Consider the following 18,478-nt stretch of genomic DNA (forward strand, 5'->3'; position numbering starts at 1 on the left):
AAATAGTTGGTCACTCCTCCATGTTAGCCTTTACAGTCTGAATAGCACAAGAATGTGACCTTCCTGATACCCTCTTTTTTTCTTATCTGTACAGTAGTACCATTAGTTCGAGTTTTCAGGTAATCTGTCTGATACCGGTTGCACAGTATTGCCTATACAATCTCGTTAGGCTCAATGTTCACTCAAACAAGTTGTATGTGGTAGCTAGTGATTGTGAATGAAAAATAATATGGTTCGAGACAAAATCACACCATATCTTTTGGCATGTGAAGAATTTCAACTGGAAAATCTAGAAAATGTATCTGTCTACACATTGATGACATTGAATTTCTACCACCAAACTTTCCATAAAAATGTTCCATCCAAAAATGCCACAAAATGTAAATTCTGACATTAAAAATGCTATAATATGCTAAATCTAATTTCTGAAGTGCTAATTTTTTTATTTTATGGTGCTAAAATCTATCTTCTCTAATAATTGTTTACATTAGCTACTGAAAAACTTTATTTCTGCTGTAGATTTCGCAATAATTTGAATTTAATGACATTAATTTGATCAATAACATAAAACTAACATGCTCTTCCACAAATGCTATGAATTTCAAATGTAGAAAAAAATCTGTTGGCTAAAGTAGCACTTTAAGCAAAAATAGAGAAAGAGATCCAAAGAAATAAGAGAACAAACAAAAAATTACACACTTATTATAAAATACTACAAAAAAAACCACTACATGATCCGAGTAAAGGAATGCTCAGCGGAAAGTGTACGTCTGTGCCACAGCACATATACAACCTGCTGTCTTGTCCATAGGAAAGTTGTTGCAGCATCAAACAGAGGTAATCGGAGGTCTCCATTTGGAAGCGTGCAAACAACTGCTCCAGGGACTATTTAATTATGCGCAGCACTAGGAACGATAGTGCAATTTTCTGTTTTTTACTTGCCAATGTGACAAATCAGGATATTTCATTTTATTATAGTGACAGGACTTAGGTACTTCGACTGTGTGTAGAGTGCGTTGTATTTTAGGACAACGTAGCTGCAAGAAAATTATTAATTTTGAATTAGTTTCATCAACAATGCCTAATAAAAAATGTGCTACAAATGTACAGCAGAGGTTGAAGGACACGCAACTTCAGCAACAGATGGTGTCTCAATATTCTTATATATAACAGACAAACCATCAATTATAGTAAATTGATTTTTATTTTTCAATTTTAAGAGTGCATATTTTGTTTGGTTTTAAGTACATACATATGTGCATATTTTGCCGCTTTTCAGTGCATATGAATCTGCCTCCTCATCATAAAAATATAATTATTATATAGTAAAAATTATAACAAGAAAAAGTAACATCATCTTCAAGTTGAAGTCATGAGGAATGTGTATTATTATTTTTAACAATTAAAATAAATACATATTTTATTTACATTATGGAAACAAAAACGCTAAGTTAATTTTATGTAAATTACCGGCTCTTTCACAATCACAGGTACAAACTGCGGGGGTGACTACAGAACAATGAAAAGGTCCTAATAGACTTAGGTCCGGAAGCCAACCATTTCCGATATATGATGTCATCACTGACATCATATATTGGAATAGGCTATACCTCGTACATTTGCAGCCTATTTCTCACCTAGCAGTCTTAATCTGTTTTTTTTTTCCTGCATTAGTTTCTAAGAATACAGTAATCAGATATAGGCAGTATATGAACTATTTTACTTTTCTGGTTTAATTACTTTCTTATAACATTTGAGAGTTGGCAAAAAATGAAACAGCAGACAATTTTACAATTTGAACTGAAGAGAGCAACTGAAAATTTGTACTCGGAATGAGTTATGGATGGACCAAGGATCAAGTCAGGTCTCAATTAAGGCGTACAGGAAAGAAACTTGCCTCTGTGCTACTTAGAGTCCGAATGCAATAAATGAAAGCACGCGAAGGTGTTGAAAGTGTTTGTTTAGCAATGTGCATTGAGACTAAATACCAATGGCGAAGCTCTTAAGAGGCTTTTGAGATTTAGCCTACTCAAAAAATTGAGTTATTAGGAAATCCATGTGGTTGATAGAGGACGACAATGGAATGAAGTAACAGACAAACAAGGAATACTAAACAGGTGGACGAAATATGTAGAAGAGTTATATGAGACAAGGAATCGTCCAGATGACTTAGCTATAGAAGACGAAAAAGCCATATCAAAAGACGAAAAATGATTTTCAATGTTAAGCGAAGAAGTTTAACTAGCATTTAAGGAAATGAAGAATGGGAAAGCAACAGGAGTTGATGGAATCTCCACTGAATTAGTGAAATGCTTGAGTGAAGACAAGAAGCAAATTCTATTATTATACAACAAAATATATGAGAAAGGCGAATGGCCTGAAGATTTTACGGAGACAATTTTGATCCCAATACGTAAGAAAAATAATGACAAGAAATGTAAGAAGTTCAGGACTATCAGTCTAATATCGCACTCGACGAAGATTCTCTTGCAAATACTGAATCAACGTTTATATTCTAAGGTGGTAGAACAGTTGGAAGAAGAGCAGTTTGGCTTCAGGAAGGGAAAAGGTACGAGACATGCAATTGGACTGCTATGGACAATCGGCGAAAGATACCTAAAGAAGAATAAAGACATGTACAGTATGGTATGTAGTATTTGTGGACCTAGAAAAGACTTTTGCAGAGTGAATTGGAATAAACTGATGGGGATCCTAAAGAAAATTGGTGTGGATTGGAAAGATAGAAGACTGTTCAGTAATCTTTAATGAACCAACGAGTCAAAGTCAGGATAGGAGAAGAAAGGTCAGAAGGAAGTGAAATAGGGTGAGGAGTACGATAAGGATGCTCTTTATCACCTACCCTGTTCAACATCTACTTGGAGGATTTAGTGAAGAACTGTTTTCAGAACATGGAAGGAGTGATAATAGGAGGAATAAGAATAAGATTTGCTGATGATATGGCGTTGCTAGCAGAAGAGGAAATGATACTAAAGGATATGCTACTGGAGCTAAATGATAGCTGTGAGCAGTACAGGATGAAGATAAATGCACATAAGACGAAGAGTGTGGTCATAGGAAGAAACATACAGAAGATAAACTTGCTAATTCTAAATGAGGCGGTAGAGCAAGTGAACAGTTTCAAATACTTGGGGTGTACTATGAGCAGTAACATGAACTGTTGCCAGGAAGTCAAAAGAGGTATAGCAATGGCCATGGAAGCTTTTAATGGAAAAAAGTGCGTCTTGTGCGGACCTCTGGAAGAAGAACTAATGAAGAGACTAGTGAAGTGCTTTGTATGGAGTGTGGCATTGTATGGGGCAGAAACATGGACATTACGACGAAGTGAAGAGAAGCGAATAGAAGCATTTGAAGTGTGGATATGAAGAGGACTGGAGTGTGTCAAATATACAGACAGAATAAGAAACGAAGCTGTGTTGGGAAGAGTGGGTGAAGAAAGAATGATGCTGAAACTGATCAGAAAGAGAAAAAGGAATTGGTTAGGTCACTGGCTGAGAAAAAACTGCCTACTGAAGGATGCACTGAAAGTAATGGTGAACAGGAGAAGAGTTTGGGGTAGAAGAAGATATCAGATCATAGGCGACATCAAGATACCGGTATATGGATCAAACGAGGAAACGGAAAGGAAGGCAGAAAATAGGAAAGATTGGAGAAAGCTGGATTTGCAGTGAAAGACCTGCCCTTGGGCAGAAAACTAAATGAATGAATATCTAGTAACAGTATAAGTTCGTAATAACGATGTATTGTAACACTTGGTTTCACTCCAAACCTTCCATATTTTTAAATTCACTGTTGCCAGTCATTCCACTGCGAAAGGCAGCGGCACACGCAAGTTGAGGGGAGGCTGGGTGGGGGGAGGGTTTATCCATTCTTTACAACTCGGTAGCAGGATGCGGGGCTAGCCTCAACCGCGATATAATACGCCGCGCTGTGTTGGTTTTCTGTGAATGCACTGCATTGTTGAGTCTGAGGTCATTATTATTTTTCAGATTTAAAAGAGAAACCGTTTTCAAGTTGCGCGTATGAAACAAAATGAGCTTACAAATATAGGAGATCGACAGAGTACACACAATTTGTTAGTGTAAGTCAAAGACGACGTCGTTATATATCGTGTAAGTTTGGCTTCTTTAGTTATTACTTCTATGAATAGATGGCGAAGTAATAGTCAGGGTGGCCAACCGTAACCGCATTATAGAATTCAATTTTTATATTACACTACCGATTGTAAAACAACACTGGGTTTAGCTGGTAACCGCTGTTATTATCAATAAGGGGCTCTCTTTTTAATAAGTCAGGAAGAATAACTCCTAGCACCTCATACTATATAACGTCTTTGAGCACCTCATACGTCATTTTCAATTTCATGACGTGATATAGGATATTCATAGGTAAAGATTAAACGACTTTTAGTGACTTTTGACATCAACTTTGGGACTTTTAGGTAGCAGTAGTTGGCGACATTGCTAGAACATAATAAACTTAGAATTCACCCGGCGTAGTTCGTGTACGTCAAACTATTTTGAAAAAAAAAAATCTTCAACACAAGCAAGGTTGACAATTCGTATGCCTATTTTTAATTTGAAGAATTGGTAATGTCATCTCCAATGAGTGAAATATTCACTTCGTTCCAAGATTATCTGAATACAGAACAAGAATTACGCGAGGTTAGTGACATTGTTTACAACTTGATTTTGAAATGTAAATCATGATATGTGTTCTATTTAGGCTTATGTTTATTTTTATGAACAGGAAATTCGTACCATAGTGAAGGATATTGAACAGTCAGCTAGAGAAGTATTGACAACACTTCAGAGTATTCATCATGAAGGTGGTATACAAGAAAGTAAGTGTGACCATAATCAATACTGACATGTTCGCCAACGTCTACAAAATTTCATGTTAAAGAAACATTCTGAAATCATTGCAAGTACAAATTAGCCTAACCTAACCTCGTCGGAACAAAGGGAGGATGCCTGACATTCACTCATGTCTTTTTTTTTGAGCGAAGCACTTGTCACTAATCTCTCATCAAACCCAACCTAACCTTATCGATATGGGGCTACTTGTTACTAATCCATGTCCTCACCAAACCTTACCTAACCTTGTCACTGAGAATGGGGCTATCGGACAGTCATGTATATTCCTATCAAACCCTACCTAACCTTGTCACTTATAGTGAGGTTACTTCTTAGGGCTTACCAAGGACAAGGAGATGGAAAAGAGAGAGAGAAGGAAACCAAAGTTTTGCCCATTGCCCTTCTGTTGTACCTCACCATTTACAAAGTGTTATTCTAGAATCTAGACCGACATGTATGAGCCTTTCAGAGCAAAAGTGGTGTAAGTCAAAATTGGGTAATGAGGTTTAAGGTAAAAATTCTGTAAAATACAGCGCAAAGTAGCAATTAATATGACCTTCTTGCTAGCCGCTGACTACTAATAGTTTAAATAAATTGAATATTAATTAATATTTTGTGAGGGCGGCAATGAACCTTCGGGGTCCTTAAAAGCCATTTGTAAGTAAGTAAATATTAATTGCTACTTTGCGCTGTATTTTACAGAATGTTTAGTTTAACCCTCATTACACATTTTTGACTTACACCACTTCTGCTCTGAACGGCTCATATATTAATGCATCCTTTCATAATGTGTTTATAAATGAATGATAATTTTAATCTGACAACGTTTGTTAAAAACTCATCCATGATTAAACTATAAAACTACAGTAATTACATTTGCACTGTTTTGTCTTGTGGCGTACTGTAGTGATGAAAATAAGTTAAGAAACTAGAGCATTATGAAGCAAGCTGTAAACAAAGTAATGAACCGCTAGTGCTGTCATACTTTTGTATGTAATCATTTGCACATACATAACTTACTTTGCACGGAATGTTGAAATGTTGTTGTTGTTTTCTAATGCCAAGCGTTTGACAATAAAGTCATTTGACCTCTTGCACTCCAATATTTGAAAATAGCAAGTTGTAGCCGATTTAAGTGAACACCATATTTTAACGTTTTGGTGGCTACTTCATTCACACACAACCCCCAGAATATCTGGAGGACCACACCTGCTGTTGGTCGACAGATCCATTGGACCTAGCTGGGAGATCTTGTTGATCACCAGCTTTCCCTCCTTAAGCCACTGGAGGACGATTTTAGTGCCATAGCAGGTCAGCACTAGGAACAGAAAAGTAGAAAGAGGAGGAAGGAAAGGGAAATGAACCCCTAGGCCTCGAATGCTCTAATGCTGTTGGGGTCGAAGAAAGTAAGAGTTCAGTCAGAGGACTGGATAGGAAAGGGTACAGAGGGAATTAGGTATTGAATAGAGGAAAATTATACCAAATTCAGTCATTAACTCATCAAGCTGACCAGTGCTAATTGATGAGTAGCCCCTCCCTTTAGTTCAGCTTGTAAAATTATACTTACTAACAGCTGCACCACGGGAAGGTAGGGATGGGACATTAGGTATTTGTCCAGGTTGGTTCCTTAAGGCCTTCAATGGGAAGGATTAATGGCTCTCCCACCTGTATCCGACAGATACCCTTTTGTTGAAATGTAAGTAGGTTATTAGAATATCCATGTTCATGTAAGTACTATGTAGGCCTAATATTATGTAAAGATATAATGAATAGATCCTAACTTAAATTATGACAATTAGTATATTCACAGCTAGGATAAGCTTAATTGCACTAATCTATTTGATGACAACGTCAGTATATGATTAGCGAATGTTATAGGCCTATTTGTATCATTATCCAACAGTATGATAGCATAATAGCATCCACCCATAACAATGAGATGATTAAGGAAGGCAACGGAAACCCTTGTAGAGACTTCACGCAACTTAGCATTAGACCTACGTTTGCATGATAGGCTATAAGAACTTGCGACAAACCCATGTGCACATAGGCCGGCCACTGGTAGGATGATTTTATTGCGTTAACTCCAAATTTCGATGTGGGCGAGAATTGGCCCTGTGCCCTGTGTTTTATAAGGAATGAGCCTTCCAGTTTTACTTCCATTCTGGAGGAAGGCATATTAAGGATTAAGCTTAAGCTCTTGGCTAGATATGATACCATGAACCTCGGATGCAATAATCTACCTCTGCCTATCAAAGAAGAAGAGATTATTAATATGACATAAATAATAATCTGCCATCCTCTGCCATATTTGAAGTTATGATAATTTAAGCTTACAGTTGGCGAATTCAAAAAGTTTGTTTTGTAATGCTTGTATCAGCTAACCTCTTTCTATGTGACTGCTTCTTTAATGTACAATAGTTCGTTAAAATTTTACATTTAGTCGTGGATTTTTTTTGATAAATATAAAATATCTGGCCGTTTTTGTTGGGGTGTTCATGCAGCAATCTTTCCTTGATACCAAATATTGCTTATCCAAGATTTTTTTCTTGCAAATAATTTTGGATAATACTGTCTTTATCGTTGTCAAGGGAGATAGTGATTGCAGGTTTTTAACCTCAGAAAGTTTTTTCTAAGACCACTTTAGCAGTCTTGTCTCCCTTTTCATTACTTAATTGGCATTATGTGTGTATGCACGTGACTATTTTGTAATCAATCTTACCAGGATGCAACTTTTCGATGTAGCTTCTTTTTTTCTCAAAATCCACTCTTGTCATTGCCATTGTAAGTAAGAAAAATTATTGTAAAGGACATAATGTAGTTAATTTTAATGAGACATAGTTGTCAGTAATATTCTTTACCTGCTGATAGGCCATAAAATATCTTGGACAGTAAATGGTCCGCAAATCAGAGTTTTCTACATGTCCGATTTGAGCAAATAATTCTAATGTTGTTTTTAATCAGTGGTCGAATTGATGCTTTAGTATCAGCTGAAGTCACTCCTATTCATTATTTTTTGTTTCACTTGGGAGCTGCCATGATGTCACAACGCTATATTACCACAGTCTAGTATATACAGTCACGAAGCTTGAGTTGTGAGGTTACTAGGAACAATAGACTGTGCCGGTACTATTTCACATTGTCTGTGATCAGGCGATAGTAGCAATCCTCGTGGTTAGCAACTATCTATGGATGCATATTCCCTACGTATTGAGCTTCGTGACTGTTTCTTTTATTTTACAGAAAAATATTAGTCCTAAACATTTGATATTTTACTTTGGTACTCTTCATTAAAGCAATAATTAAATTAAATGATTTATGTAAAATTAAGCAGTTAAATTTGTTGGTCTTTTCAGAAGTCAATAAATGCGAAGAGAAGTAAATGTTTGTTAATGTTTATATTTTAACAAATGTCTTCCATTTTATAGCTCGCGCAAGAAATGATTACCGAAAAGCAATGATGGCGTTGCTGTCTGTTTTGACATGTGTTTGTAGGCACCTGAGGGGGGAGAGGTGAGCCGATGGAAGTACTGTCTCTTCCAAGAAGAAGAACAGATGAGGACATCGCTGTGGAAATAAAGAACGTAGCAAGAGAAAAATTCGAAGCTAATTAAACGCGCAACATATGTTTACGAATGAAATAATAATACTATGGGATACAAGACACGTATTCACATGCAATGGAGTAAACTAAAGTCGTAATGTAACTATCACAACGCAAGACTGATTCTATCGATGTCATTTCTCTTCTCTTGAATATCATTCAAGTTATCTCGTGACCTTTTCTGTCGCCCGCTCTTCCTTATCGCAGTGTTTGATTCGCATTCCTTCCGTCGGTAATCCATACTTGCGAGACCTATATTTAGTTTTGTTATTTTTAAATTATTTGAAAAAAGAAGACTTTAACTTATTATTATTATTATTATTATTATTATTATTATTATTATTATTATTATTATTATTATTATTATTATTATTACTACTACTACTTTTTTATCTGAAATTTTATCACATATCACATTGTTACAAAAGAGTTTAAACTAAATACAAAGTAAAAACGTATAATAGCAGTTTGTTATTCTGAATAATACAAATGTAATGACCATTTAACATGGATCTCCAGTAATGCCATTGTAAAATTCTTTCTGTGTTTCTGGTATATCAGAAAACTTCATAAGGCTTGTAGTTGTGTGACTAATTATATTTCCTAGTTCCCACCAGCTGTCAGAAAGCCAGGGTGCTGTACGAAGCCATTAAAAATGGCTACCAGAAACTAGCAGACAAGATTCCTATGGATCAGTATTACCGGTACCATGACCATTGGCGGTTTGTGACACAACGATGTGCATTCCTGGCATCCCTCACCGTGTACTTGGAGAGTGGGCAGCTGGCATCCAGGGAAACTGTGGCAGAAATGATGGGGTGTAAGTTTACATGTGATCTGTTGCAGTGTTTCTCAACCACCATTGTGCAGACTGGTATTAGTCCATAGATTTTTTCTGCCAATCTGAGAGAAATGAGTGTTATTTAGTCAACTGTCCGGACACAGGTTTGAACATTATAAATGACGCCAACAAGGTATCACTCATGAGGCAATTAAGCCAGGAGATAGAGGGTTCCTACCCTCCCCTCCTCTTATTGTATACATCGTGCTGACTAGGAACATATGCGTATTTCACTAATCAGACTTCCTCTGACACATAACGTCAAGTGAGATGTACTGCCCGGTAATAGATATAAGTAAATACTGTATCAATCAGAACCTTAGTTAGACGTAAAATGAGATTATTAATTTCAATCAAATTCATTTACAGTATGTGAGAAAGAAACATTACAGATGATATTTTAAAAGTAGGTTACGTTCCAGCAAATCCTTGTGAGTATATTCCAACATCATCCCCTCCGCTACCCAAAAATAACAAACTTTTGTTAAGCCACATGTTCAAGCAATACAATTTTTAATTCGTCTATTTATTTACTGCACTGCCTTGCTATTGCCTATTTTGCAACTATTTATAGTCCCGAAATAACAGAGCATATAATGTAATGTATTTTTTTATTACTATTAAAAAGATATGTCATTTTCAGTGCAACATTCCTTTTCATTATACCGTAGATATTTTGATGTCATAGTAGTAGTGACAAAGTTTTTTATAATTATAAGGTAACATAAATATTTATAAATTATAAACTATATTTTCTTTATATCATCACTTTCTATGGAAATAAAAATTGAATCTGGACTACCGGCACCTATTATTACAGATGTGAGTTGTATTATTAGTGCAGTAACGAATCACTTCAAATAAAATTTAAAAACATTTCCTAAGACAGCAATTACGAATATGATTGATTGCTTCTTTGTTGAAATACATTCTCAGATGTCTTATGCACCTTGCAGATCATGTAAAATGAATGACAAAAAAATTAAATAACAAAAACATACGAGATTTTTTGAAAGTGAAAATGTTGGAAAGGAGGAAAATAATAATAAACTAATCGTGATATGATTGGCTTGAATCACAAGTAATCGAAAAAGCAAATGTAATTATGGATCTGAATATGTGAAGCAAATCAATGTATGCTAAATTAGCCTGCTGGTCAATAACAGTAGCCATTTTAATATCCGTTTTAACAATTCGCGATTTGTCATTGTCATTCATTTCCTAACACAACAGAAGAAAACTTCTATGGTTTAAGATAAAATAGCCATCAGGATCAAAACACCTCTTATTAAAATGGTTTTCATGTTAATGTTTAATTTTATCCATATCCAAATGGATCAGACTGTTATTTTACCGCATGAACTTGATTTGGAGCTATTTGCGACAGTTTAAACTAACACTTTTTTTTTTTTCAGATATGCACAAGTATTCTAAAAGCAGGCTTTTGAATTGCATGCATAACTAATTTATTTTGAAGTTCAGTCTTGCCAATGTTCACATAACTAAGTATCACGATTTTCAAGTAATATTTAGCAAAGGGATTCGACCATATGACCATCATATTGTTAATTTTTTTATTGTAAAAAACCATAATCATAATCACCACCCACCACCACTATTGTCATGCAGAATTATTTCTGTTATTGTCATTGCCAAACAAAACCTCGTTCAAAATTCTCTATCTTCCTGTGCTTTCTTCTTTCCACCTGCACCCCAGTTTCTTCTTTTAAAATTTCCCTTTTCTGACTTTGATCTGTATTCACACTTATCTTGTTCATAATTGGTGATATCGCCATACAGAAATGTAGCATACCAGATTATATCTGTTACTCATTGGTTTTCTTTGTTACAACAGTGTGCGTGCGGAGAGAGGAAGGCTTCCACCTGGACCTGGAGGATTACCTGATGGGTCTCCTACAACTATCATCCGAGATGGTAATAACATAAAATTAGAATATAAGTATAGTTGGATTAAATTAGCCCTAACCATGTCATCCATTGTGCTTATCTCTTTTAGATCAAGTCAACAGAGTTAATTAATCAGTTCTGAAACTTTAATCAGTTTTATAAACCTACTGGTAATTCTTTCCGGTGGTGTTTTCTCCCTGAGCTTATAATACCAAACAATTATAATTTCTGAGATTTAATTATTCACATTCATAGACTACATGTCACGTGGTCTTTTAAATTGTACAGTAGTGGCAAAAAAACCGGACCGATCTTTGTAGCTGATTTCAGAGCCTTGTTCACTCCAGAGCACGATAGACTGGTAACTAAGGCTTTCGTGGTTCGAATCCTGCCTGGGAAGGAAACTTTTTTTTTTTTTTTTGTTTCTTATTCAAATTTATTTCCAATACTTTTTGATTGCTGGTAAAATTCATGTTCTGAGAATAATAAGTTAATTAAGTAGTAAAATATCGCTGCAATCGAAAAGTATTGGGAATAAATTTGAATGAGGAACAAAAAAAAATCCTTCCCAGGCAGGATTCGAACCACGAAAGTCTTAGTTACCAGTCTATCGTGCTCTGGAGTGAACAAGACTCTGAAATCAGCTACAAGGGTCGGTCCACTTTTTTTTTGCCACTACTGTACTTTAAGTTACAATTTTAGTGTTCTCTCTGTACATGTGTTTTCTAAAGGTGCAGTACCCTGTTGAAAGTCCATCATAATTTCTAAGTTGATTCTTTTAAGGGCCAAGATTTACTTAGTGATATTCTTAGAGAGTCTTTCTGCTACCTCCTTACTAAGTCTTAAATCCACACAGGTTACCCAAATATGAGCATGCTCTGCCTCCCAAAAAAAAGTTCATGGCACAATGGGAAAATTTCTAGTCACTTCTGTTGGGATTGAATAATTACCGTATATACTCGCGTAATAGACGCCATCCCATAATGTATGTATCCTAATTTTTTACGGTAAAATATGTAGGTGAAAAAATCACTGCATAATGTATGCATTACATTCTCAGTTGCTACCTGTCATAATGTTGGATGCACTTTTCATGTTTAAATTTTTAAAACGAAGAGTTAATTTATTACTATTGGTTCCTTTTAAAATGGAAAAATGAATTGTTATTGGTTCTTTTAACCCTTGAGAGCTCGCGCACGGTCTTTTTTGAACAGGCGTGATAAACGTTTAGCTTCTGCTTCAAGGTCACTTGAGTTCTGCCGCTCACCCCTTCAGTACCTTTCATTCGACTCTTCCAGAATAAGATGTGATTGTTGTCATGCACTTTGCTATTGGTCAATTTGATTTGAAACTGTTGTTATACAGACCTGGTCGTTTCAATCGTGTGCAAGTCATTATGCAACTCTGTATTGTTTCACTTGGTGTATAAGTATAATGTAGTTTTTTCTTGTATTTATAACTTTTCACATATACGTACGTTTTTGTCAGTATAATACTTTATTTTCACTAATCCCCGTACATTGCCGTGTAGAAATATGGATGAAGAGGAAGAAAGGATAAGGAACCTTATTGATAGTGTAGAAAAGGAAATGGCCCGGGAAGAAGAAACAAGAAGGGAAGCTGGTGCAGTCAGAAGACAATTGTTCCGTGAAGAAAAAATTATCAGACCAATTGATAGAATTGAATCGGACGTTGAAGAAGAAGATATGGTTGAAGAAATCGATCATAACACAGACTCTGCTCAATCAGCAGATGAGGAAGTAGACCTTGTTCCAGGTCCAATTTATACAGGGAAAGATAGAGTAACAACATGGGAAATGCACTGTCCACCACGTAACAGACGTGTTGGCGAACGTAATATAGTAAGGTTTATACCTGGTGTAAAACAGGTAGCAAGGAGCGCATCGACTCCATTCCAGTGTTGGAAGTTATTTTTTACTGACACTATCATTGATGAAATTGTTAGACATACAAATGCAAAAATTGAAAAAGTGCGTCCAAATTACAGCCGCCCAAGAGATGCACACAATACAACGAGAACTGAAATGGAAGCTTTTATAGGACTTCTTTATATGGCTGGAGCTTTGAGAGCATCTCATCTGAACCTGTTCGACCTTTGGTCTGCTATGGGACAGGTGTTCCTTATTTCAGAACTTGTATGAACCGGATACGATTCAAGTTCCTGGTGACAGTTTTAAGATTTGATGATTCAAATACTCGACAATAGCGCAGAAGTGTTAATAAGCTTGCTCCTATTCGATCTCTCTTTGAGCAAATTGTTCAAAAATGCTCCGAGAATTTTACTGTTAGTGAATACGTCACTATCGACGAGATATTGGAATCTTTTAGGGGAAGGTGCAGTTTCAAACAATTCATAAAAACAAAACCGGCAAGATATGGAATAAAGGTATTCTCTCTGGCATGTGCAAAAACCTTTTATACACTGAATATGGAAGTCTACGCTGGTAAGCAGCCTGAAGGGCCCTACCAAGTTGATAACTCTGCTAAATGTGTTGTGAACAGGATGGTGCAGCCAATCAGTGGATCCAGGAGAAACATCACCACTGACAACTGGTTCACTTCAGTGCCGCTTGCTGATGAACTTCTAACAACTCACAAGTTAACATTAGTTGGAACGCTGAGAAAAAATAAGAGGGAGGTGCCCCCTTTATTTTTGCAAAGTCGTTCAATGGAAAATAGCAGTGTTTTCGGGTTCACCAAGGACAAGACCCTTCTGTCCTACTGTCCGAAAAAGAAGAAGGTGGTGTTGCTGTTATCCACCATGCATCATACCGATGAAATTGATCCAGACTCTGAAAAATCTAGAAAACCTTACATGTTGACGTTTTATAATTCAATGAAAGGAGGGGTGGACATGGTGGACGAGTACAAGGCTAGGTATTCAGTTGCAAGAACCAGTAACTGCTGGCCTCTAACTCTGTTCTTTACACTACTGAACATAGCAGGCATCAATAGTTTCATTATACTGAAACACAATATTCGCCAATTTGACATGTTTCGAAGAAAATTCCTACAAACACTCAGCAAGGAGTTGTCTAGAAATTATCTACTTGAAAGACTGCAACTAGAAAATCTGCCAAGTCAACTGAAGAGAAATATCAGAGAAATTACTGGAACTGCCGAAGAAAGAAATCCACCTCCATCTGGAGAAGATGAGGGTCCAGGAAGGTGCCATCTCTGCAATTGGAAGAAAAATCGTAAGTCTAAGACGAGGTGTAATGTATGCCGCCACTTCATCTGCAAAGAACATACACAGTCAACTTGCACTTTTTGTGCTAATCCTGAAGAAAGTGCCGATGGTGATAGTGATGAAGATATGTAATACGTGTGAGGTCATGTGACTAAGTGAGTTCATCTTCTAATATTATTTTCTTCCGTGTTTGTTGAATTTAGGCCTATTTCACACCAATAATGACTATAATGAATAGGACAAGTGGAAATACCGTCATATTTTTGTGTTACTCCTATACCAGGCCATGACGTTGATGAAAATATTTAACATATAATGTGATTTATATATTTTTCATAGTATAAAGAACACTCTAGGTTACTTGGACATTGGCATGTTCATCTTCTTTTTAATACATAATAACAGTGATGTTAATGAATAAAATACAGTTAAATAATGTTTTTGTAACTTTTGTGCTAACAGATATTAGCAAAAAATATAGATTCCGCTTCATTTCCACGCACGGTCGAATCGACCGTGCGCTAGCCATGACGGGTTAATAGTTTTAAAAATTTAAAGTGTTATGAGCAGCATTAATGTCTATTGTTGTCTCTTGGTAGTGGTGCTTGCTTCAGTTGTGTTCTGTGGTTATTATTGTGTTGCTTTATAGCGAACCCCAGTAAGTATAAATATACATGTTATTTGGAAAATTTCAAGCTGAAAGTAATTAAATTTGTAAAAGGTCACGGAAATAGGGCCGCTGGTCGAGAGTTTACAGTTTCTGAATGCACTGTGTAACTGGCGAAAACAGAAACAGGCACTTTCGGAAATGCCAAATATATCAAGAAAAGCATTTCGAGGTCCGAAAAGTGGCAAGTCCCCAGCTATTGAACAGAACTATTTGAATATGTAACTGAGTTGCGTAATTATGGAGTTGGTGTTCCACACGAAATTTTGCAATGCAAAACATGTGAAATCGCAAGAAGTATGGCCATCAGTTTCACTAAATTTAAAGGAAGCAGGGTATGGATATGCCATTGTATGAGTAGAATTGGACTCTCACTTAGGAGAAGAACTTCTCTTTGTCAGAGGATGCCACAATATTTTGAGCATAAAATTGTGGAATTTCGCAGGTTTATTATTCAAATGAGGAAAAATAAGAACTATTTGTTATCACAAATAGGCAACACGGATGAAACTCTGGTCTACTTTGATAGATCGTCTAACACAACAATCGCTAAGAAGGGAGAAAACGTGCCAAAAATTAAATCACCTCAAGTAATTCATGTTAGAGAACAAGTTAAAGGGTGGATGAATGGATGAGGATTGGTACGTGATTGGGTGCGGACAGTGTGGCAACACGCAACACCACCCTGGTGCTTTACTTTGACAGCCAGCTCTCCTGTGTGGGACAGTTTTCAAGGTCATCTAGACGACACTAAAGGTACGATCACACGTTGCTACTTTTGCAGCGCTGCAGTACAAAAAACTGTGCAACTCATGTACTGCGACATGTGAACAACGGTGCAACCCAAAAAGTAGCGGCTGCCAAACCTGCTGCCTGCTACTTTTCCATGCTGCGCGCAACTTAAAAGTAGCGACGTGTGAACAGGGTTCTCAGGGTTGCAGCCGCAGCATTTTTGATATCGGTTTTGTTGAAACTTTTGCTGCGGTTGCAACCAGTGTTACCACCCAAATGTGCTAATGATACTTTTATTGCTTGGATATATTTTAATGTTAAATGTGATGAAAATAAATTATTTTTAACAGTTATTAAATACACAACACAGTCTGAGCATAACTGGTGACGATATAATTCATTTTTTAAATTTTCCTTAGCATAGTTCCAAACAGGAGGGTTGCCAACATTGATTACGTGAATATACTGTTGGTAATCATTTAAGTATATAGGCGTTTTTAAAAGCTTTATAGTAAAAATAATGTCAATTTCTGAATACTAGATACGACAGAAAAGCAAATAATAGATAAGGAAGCTTTCGCATGAGTTCCTTAATAATGCGAACATAACCACAAAATATATATTGAGAAGTCAATACGGAGATGGAAACCTGCAGCATGACTGCGGCTGCAAAAGTAGCACCTTGCGTGTGAACAGACTCGCAACCTCCAGTTGCAACTTTTGCAGCACTCGGGTTGCGCAGCACGAAAAGTAGCGGGCAGCACGCTACTTTTGGCTTACGTGTGAACACGACACGCAACTTTTGTAGCTGCAGTATAAAAGTAGAGCTGCAAAAGTAGCGATGTGTGACCGTACCTTAAGAAAGCTCTTTCGGAAATGAAAACTGATATTGTAGTAGTCCGTAGTTGTCTCACTTCTATTCTCAACCTTTAGATGTTAGCATAAACAAACCATTTAAAGACAATAGCAGGAAACTGTACGTGCAGTGGATGGTGGATGAGGACCACAAAATGACGCCGACAGGAAAAATCCAGCGACCAAGAACAGAAATGATATGTGATTGCATAAGAAAAGCTTGAAATATAATATCGTCAGCAGTAGTTACAAAAAGTTTTTTTATGCTCGACCATGCCGAAATGTAGTAATTATACACCTGGTAGCAGTCCTTTAATGCATGTCATTAAAGTACACCTACTCATTAAAGTACAGGTCTTCAGCCAATCACAAGTCAGCTTTGTACAGTTATATTGATTATTCTCGGATATGCAATCGACAGACAATTAGCAAAAAGTCACGGAGGCTGGAAATCCAATACTGTTGCAGAAGGTTATGTTCTGTTACTATAATAATTAGCGTTAATTGTAAATAATATTCAAATAAATTCAATTTGTCATCTCGTTTTTCAATTCTAAATCAATTTCCAGGTTATATCAGACTAATGTTCATTCTTATTCTGTGCCAAGGTCAATGACATTCGGCCTCGGAAAAAATCAATACTTTCGCGTCTGTGCACATCTCACAATTCAGGTCAGTTCGCACATAACCATAAAAAGACCTAATTTTCAATACTTTCAAGTTAGAAATATGGTTGAGCATAAAAAGTCGTATGAAACTTGCCTATAATGATAATTAAGACGCTCATATGAAAATAAACAATCATACTTGCGTCTTAATTACTACCATTATAGGCTCGTTGCATAATGTACTATTTTAATACAGACATTTCAAATGCTTTTGATGTTTCGGAATACAATGCTCGCAAGAGGATGACAATGATACTGAAACCAGTCCTGATAGTGAATAAGGTAAGAATAGTGGTAGTGTTACTTTCACAAAGTATAACTAGTTTTTGCTTTATTTGTATTCAGTTTTAGGTTATACTGTGCTACATTTTTTATTCATCTCATATGTTATGTACTTTACATTATTACTGCGCATTCGATATATTGATACTCTCAAAAATGTACAATAATTGATCATTTTCAATATCACTTGAATGTCCGATGTCGAAATCAGCTGTGATTATCACGTGGGATGTCAGGTAGTTATGATTTTTTTCCATAAAATTTTTTTCCTCGCATATAATACATACCCTGGCTTTTTAATTTTAAAATTTTGGGGAAAAGTGCGTCTATTACATGAGTAAATATGATAGTCCTCTGTCGATTACACCTTTATGATCATAAAGCAGATGATTGCCACCTTATTTTATTGCGTCAATTCAACGAGGTTCTGTAGAGTACTTTCTATATTGTTACAGTCTCGGTTTGCAGTGAACAGTGTTACGTGTGGTGACTATGCCCGCCCATTGCAGATATCGAGGTTTGTAGCAGAGTTAAACGCAGGGTTTCGACTCCTGAATCTCAAGAATGACTCCCTTCGCAAACGCTTTGATGCACTTAAATACGACGTGAAGAAGATTGAGGAGGTAGTCTATGACCTCACAATACGAGGGCTGAAGCCAGGGGGTGCCAACCCTACTGGAGAGGGTTTGTCAGACAATGCCTAAGTATTTCACAGCTGTGTGTTTCCTTCGAGTTTCTTTGAAGTTGCTTTGTAATATTTCGAACTCTGATTTTTGTATTAAAGTAATTTTGTTGTATCAAGTCAATTGTTGAAGTAAGTTTCATTAGCTAAGTAA

General features: G+C 36.3%; 1 protein-coding gene across 1 annotated transcript; it reads left to right on the top strand.

Annotated features, from left to right (window-relative positions):
- Positions 1–4,291: 4,291 nt before the first annotated feature.
- On the top strand, positions 4,292–18,448 carry trsn (translin). Its single transcript, XM_069847395.1, has 5 exons — positions 4,292–4,682; positions 4,768–4,861; positions 9,086–9,298; positions 11,175–11,254; positions 18,098–18,448. The coding sequence occupies exons 1-5, from the start codon at positions 4,611–4,613 to the stop codon at positions 18,344–18,346; spliced, it is 708 nt and encodes a 235-aa protein (XP_069703496.1). The 5' UTR covers positions 4,292–4,610; the 3' UTR covers positions 18,347–18,448.
- Positions 18,449–18,478: the final 30 nt, after the last annotated feature.

The sequence above is a fragment of the Periplaneta americana genome, chromosome 15 (genome assembly GCF_040183065.1).
Source record: "Periplaneta americana isolate PAMFEO1 chromosome 15, P.americana_PAMFEO1_priV1, whole genome shotgun sequence".
Taxonomy (NCBI): Eukaryota; Metazoa; Arthropoda; class Insecta; order Blattodea; family Blattidae; genus Periplaneta; species Periplaneta americana.

Bases quoted from the DNA above. Each gene is read 5' to 3' on its own strand.
- trsn (XM_069847395.1), top strand. From the start codon at position 4,611: ATGTCATCTCCAATGAGTGAAATATTCACTTCGTTCCAAGATTATCTG. The intron at 4,862-9,085 runs GTAAGTGTGACC...TATATTTCCTAG, and splicing joins TGAAGGTGGTATACAAGAAA to TTCCCACCAGCTGTCAGAAA. The intron at 11,255-18,097 runs GTAATAACATAA...ATATTGTTACAG, and splicing joins TACAACTATCATCCGAGATG to TCTCGGTTTGCAGTGAACAG.